This window comes from Cynara cardunculus (assembly GCF_001531365.2).
Source record: "Cynara cardunculus var. scolymus isolate 2C chromosome LG 10, CcrdV1, whole genome shotgun sequence".
Classification (NCBI taxonomy): Eukaryota; Viridiplantae; Streptophyta; class Magnoliopsida; order Asterales; family Asteraceae; genus Cynara; species Cynara cardunculus.
This window is the reverse complement of record NC_037537.1, coordinates 12,244,424-12,249,993: the sequence shown is the minus strand read 5'-3', so window position 1 is coordinate 12,249,993 and position 5,570 is coordinate 12,244,424. Positions and strand designations below refer to the sequence as shown.

Below are 5,570 nucleotides of genomic sequence, written 5' to 3'. Positions count from 1 at the left end.
ATGACGACGTCGGAATCGAGGTAAATGACTCGATCCACATACGGGTCAAGTATATCGCCCAAATAGTTCCGGGCGTAATTCAACGGGTTCTCGAGTGCGACCCGGATCGAGGACGAAATCAGATTTATGACTGTGTCTTCACGGAAGATATAGACCTTGAAGTTAAGCGATGGGAAGGTAGATCTGACGAGCCGAGTCAAGTCCCGTGGATTTGCCGGGTCGAACTCGGCGGCGATAAAATGGAAAAACACGTTTTCCGGGCATGAAGCGTGGCGAAGGATGGAGTGTACGGCGGCTATTGAGCCACGTAAGTACTCCAAGTCGATCGTCATTGCGACGTGAATACTATCACGCGAGCAGCCAACGCCGTTTCGGTACTCCGGCGCTTCAGTAAAACCAAATAAAACATCAGATCCCGAATTAATATCCATCTCTCCATTCGCCGGAAAATAACGAATCCCTAAACACATCAACGGGAGTGTTGACAATAACAGAGCTACAATGGCGTCGTTTAACGATCGATTGCAAAATCGAAAACGACCCATCTCCAATAGATTGAAGATCCTTACCCCAGACCGCTAATCAATGGTTTTTCATTTGAAAAAAAATCGGGATAAAGCTGTAGAACTAAGAAGATAAAGATGGAATAGAAGGAAGAAGATGACACAAACACACAGAGAGAGGAGTGTAGTAGTATTATGATTGTGTGTTTGTAGAGAGCCTTCCCTCTCCCCCTTCAATCACTTTCTCAGTCTATAAATAATACAGATTTTACAGAGATTGTTGGGTGAGGATATGGCAAAAAAATATATAATTTTTTAAAAAATAAATAATGAAATTTGATGTCGCCTTCTTATTTTTGGACTTTTGCCCTTCTATCGGAATCTGTTTTTTTTTTATTTTTATGGAAAGAAAATCAATATTACTAAATATTTTCTTTCTTTCTTTTTTGAAAATGTAAGGATTGACTTGAAACATTTTATGGTAAATAATATTTAAGAGTAAAATAATATTTTCCAAGATAACCATCACAATTTATTAAAAAATATCTAAATTTAATCCTTCTTTCTAACGATCGTTAAGAATTTCTGTTAGATGAGAAGTATTTTTGTCTTTTTATCGATTAATTTCGTTAGTTACCCAATCAAAAACCATAGAGAGAAAAAATCGATAAAAAAATGAAAATGCCTCTTATATAACGTAATTTTTTGACGACCGTTAGAGAGAATGATCAAATTCGAATATTTTTATAAATCTTGATGATCATCCTATAATTTTGAAACTGCAAGGACAAAAAGTGTTACTTTTAACAAACCATAGGAATTAGATTTGTAGTTTACTCAATATTTAATTATAATCAAACATTAAATACATTTTTTTTTGGGTTAAAAAAGGTACGAGACCTTAAGTCAAATTTAATGTTTTGATTCACTGAAAATAAATTTATATATAGTTTAATAAAAATATTTAATTATTTTGATTTCTTAAATTGCCTTTTCAAATGGATTTACAATGTGTTATTTATTTTTGTATTTGTTAGTGAATTTTATAATCATATACTATTCGTTATTGTTGTTTTCTTTTTATTAATAACAACATAAAATAAAGGTGTTTTTATCTCCATCCTAATATTAAAATACTAAAAAATAATGGTCTTTAAACTTGGTTTCTGTATTTAAAGGTCAAAAAAGCTGGTCTCTATAAATGAAATATTAATATAATATTTAATTTTTATAATTATAGTCATAGATTATTATGAGAATTGGCAAATATTTGAGATGTAAAGATCGAATTTGACTGGTCTAAAGTTGCGGCTTTGACAGGTCAATATTTGCGGTTATGCCAAAAATAGATAAAGTAGTTTCGTAACTTTTACAAATAGACAGTAAACATGTTCATATGTTGAATCTGTGTGATTCACATATGAACTATATGTTCGTTATTTTCATCTTACGCACATTTTGTGTACTTTGATCGGTACTAACGATTGCGCCACAAAATTTACATAAGAAACACACAAAATGGTTTGTGACGTTTATTTTTCTGACTTTGTTCAATGTGTATGTATCTTAGTATCTATTAAAATCAATATATCTGATAGTTATAAGTTTCTAATTTTTAACGTCTATTATATAATTTTTAGGCTTTAAAACATGAAACTAAAATAAAATATTTCAGGTAATCTTTTTGTCTTAGAGAACACAGATCTCATTGTATGCATTTTTAATAAAACCATAATGTACATAGTATAAAATCAAAATTAATGATTATTGATGTATAAAAAATTGGATAATCATCTAAAATTACAATATTAGAGAGACATTTCTTTAAACAATGCTAAAATGACCTAATTTTTGCACTTAGGAAACAATAGTTTTAAGTGCAATGTACATTATTATTTAGTTTTGTGGGTAATACAATTTTGGCATTTTAAAAGTAGTTTGCGAAATATGAAATTTTCTTATTTTCTGTAACATTTTTTTGTAGTAAAATGCAATATGTTTTTGCCTTATTTTGATTTGTATTATGTGTTAGACTTGTTATTTAGAAAAAAGTTTCAATAACACTTTTAAAAATAGCTCAAAAGAAAAAACAAAAACTTTGTGTGATGGGGGGTTATATTGGGTTGTAGCAAATTCGCTCCAAAATATATTCAGGTTTGGCTGATTTCCACTGTATCCCTACGGGCGGTGCGGGTTGGAAGGCAAACCGTTGTTTGGTGTGTCTTTATAAATGATCTGGAGTTCTCTGAATAAGGTAGTTTTTAAAGATCATCCACCCATCTTCATTGATATTTTCTTCGAAACTCAGCTAGCTTCATTCTCCTGGATCTCCAAGAGGGATAAGTTTTTCCCACCTCCTAGTCCGATTGGTGCTCCATCCCTACTGGTTGAGTCCTTGGTTGCTGGTATAATGGCTAGTCCTCTTTGCTTTATCTTCCCTATTTTTGTTCTATCCATTTGGGTAGTTACCGTTAGGGCCCTTCTTTTTTTATTTTTGGCATAGTCTATGTCTTGCAGATTAAGTCTTTTGTTGTTTTGTTGATTTTCCTTTGTTTGCAATAAATTTATGTCTTTTGAAAAAAAAAATCATATATTGACTTAATGTTGTGTTAGACGTGCCTTTTAGAATTAAAAAAACACATGTTTTTATTTTGATAACTCGTAAAGTCAGAAATCCTTTACATTTATTATCATCTTTGACACAATCCGTACAAGTCAAAGAAAATGTCAAAATTAAAATGATACTACCTTTTTAATATGATTATCCACTAAAAATATTAACTCAACATTGAAAACTATGGGGGTGTTTGGGATTGTTTATAAAAGCTGTTTTTTAACTTATTTCAGTTTGACACCAGTGATAAGCTGTTTTCTGATGTTTGGATAAGAAAAAAAAATTGCTTATACCGGTGCCAAACCGGTAATAAGCTGTTTTTGATAAGTTAATCATTCATGACTTATGAAAAACTGTTTATTACCAGTTTACAATTTTAACTCTGTTTTATTTAACTCTGATTTAATACCACATAAGTTAATAAACACTTTTACAACAAAACATAAATTATTTTAAATAAGCAATCTCAAACACCCCTATAAATTAGGAAAAATTAAAGGTTTTAAGAGTTGTAATGTTCGAAGACATTAAGGATGCACAATAATTTTAAATAAATATAAATGGAAAATCATAATGGAGTGCAATTTAGTAGTCAACATATTGACTTGCTTAAAATCATTTTATTTATTAAAACTCTATTATTTTTTTCATTTTAATTTTTTATTTAATTATTCATATCAGTTTTGATTCATCTTATCTATACTATATTAAAAATATTTAACAAAAACTTTTAAAAGCCATTTTTTATGTATGAAATATTGTTTATTGATGCATATTCTTTAAAATTTAAGATTACAAGTAATTTTACCAAAGTACAACTTATTAAAGCTCTATTTTTAAATTCGTGTAACTAACTTCTGATAAACATAACCAAATACAGGATAAACATCCATTTTAAATATAGAAAATCTAAAATATAATTAAGATAATTATTGAGTTTTAACAGAATGTTTAGTTATTATCTTTATAAAAAATTATATTATTAAAATAAAAATAAATTATTTTGTTATTAAATCTAAATTAAATTATAATAAAAAGTTGAATTAAAGAAGTTACACCAAAAAAATGAAAATTATTAATAGTTAATTTGATACTATTATCGATATTTTTTGACAAATTTTTATGTTATCTACAAATTTATATTTTATTTCAAAAATAAAAACATTACCGCTTTCTTAAAACCACATAAAATCATATTATATCAATTGAGACAAATAATAAAAAATAAACATTAAAATCGAGATCATCTCGCTGCATTGCGCGAGTACCATTCTAGTTATTAAATAAAAACAAATTACTTTATTATTAAATCTAAATTAATTTAAAATAATAAATTGAATTAACGAAATTACACAGAAAATGAGAAATTTTAAATAGTTAATTTAATATTAATATCGATACATTTTTTTCAAAATTATATTTCGTTCAAATAAAAATATTATCGTTTTCTAAAACCACGTAAAATCGTATAATATCGCTTTTGGTCCCAAATCTTTGGGGTTGCTTTTTCCAATAAACGTTGGTTACATTTCTTTATGTTTGTTTTGTGCTGTTCTTTTGGTTTGGTTTAGGGTGAGCCTGCTTTAGGCCCCTTTTCCTTTCCTTTGTTGTTTCCCCGTTGTTTGCTCAGATCTTGCCTTCCTGGGTTCTTCCCTTCTGGTTGGCTCTTTCTCTTTCTCTCCTTTTCTTTCGGGGTTCCTTGGCTTTTCTGGTGGTTGTGGTTCGCCCCCACCCGAGCGTATTTGGCTTGCTTTTAGCGTTTTAGTGTTTTATCTTGATTTGGAGGGGTCTCCCCTTCCCTATCAAAAAAAGAAAGAAAGATGGAAGTTATCCTATAGATCATGTATTCATGCCTATTCAAAATGTGAATCATAACATGGTCTCATTTAACATATAATAATAGTAAAATATTTATATCTATCAAAAACGGAAAGTGTTCAATTGGAACATGAAAACGTGACTAAATTGGTCAAATTAAAAGTTGCTCCTGCTACCCAACCGAGAGCCTTAAGCATTGTACAAGGACGTGTTGTAGGAGTTAATGCTTTCATACGGCGGGAATCATTGGTTCAAATCCAATAGTAGGTAGAACTTATTAGATACCATTGACCGCGGTATCTAATAAGTTTTTATTGAGGGCTCTCAGCCACTTGGATAGTTCAATGTGTTCATCGACGCCTGACCCTGAGATGTGGAATAATGGTTGGAGACTCAAATGATGGTTATGCAAGCATGATAACTTATATCCATAGAGAAAATGAATAAAATGAAACATTAAAATCGAGATATATCTCGCTGCATTGAGCGAGTACCCTTCTAGTATATTATACAACATTCGACAAAAACTCTTAAAAACCATTTTTTATGCATGAAATATTGTGTATTAATACATACTAGAAGGGTACTCGCGCAATGCAGCGAGATACATCTCGATTTTAATGTTCTATTTTATT

The 5,570-nt window shown here is 29.8% G+C and overlaps 1 protein-coding gene across 1 annotated transcript in view; it reads right to left on the bottom strand.

Annotated features, from left to right (window-relative positions):
- The window catches only part of LOC112519995 (probable galacturonosyltransferase-like 9), a 1,857-nt gene extending 1,132 nt beyond the window's left edge, over positions 1–725 (bottom strand). The window contains exon 1 of the mRNA XM_025128300.1: positions 6–725. Coding sequence (XP_024984068.1) covers positions 6–545 — 540 coding nt within the window. The 5' untranslated portion in view covers positions 546–725. The remainder of the gene's footprint in view (positions 1–5) is intronic.
- Between the last annotated feature and the right edge of the window lie 4,845 nt (positions 726–5,570).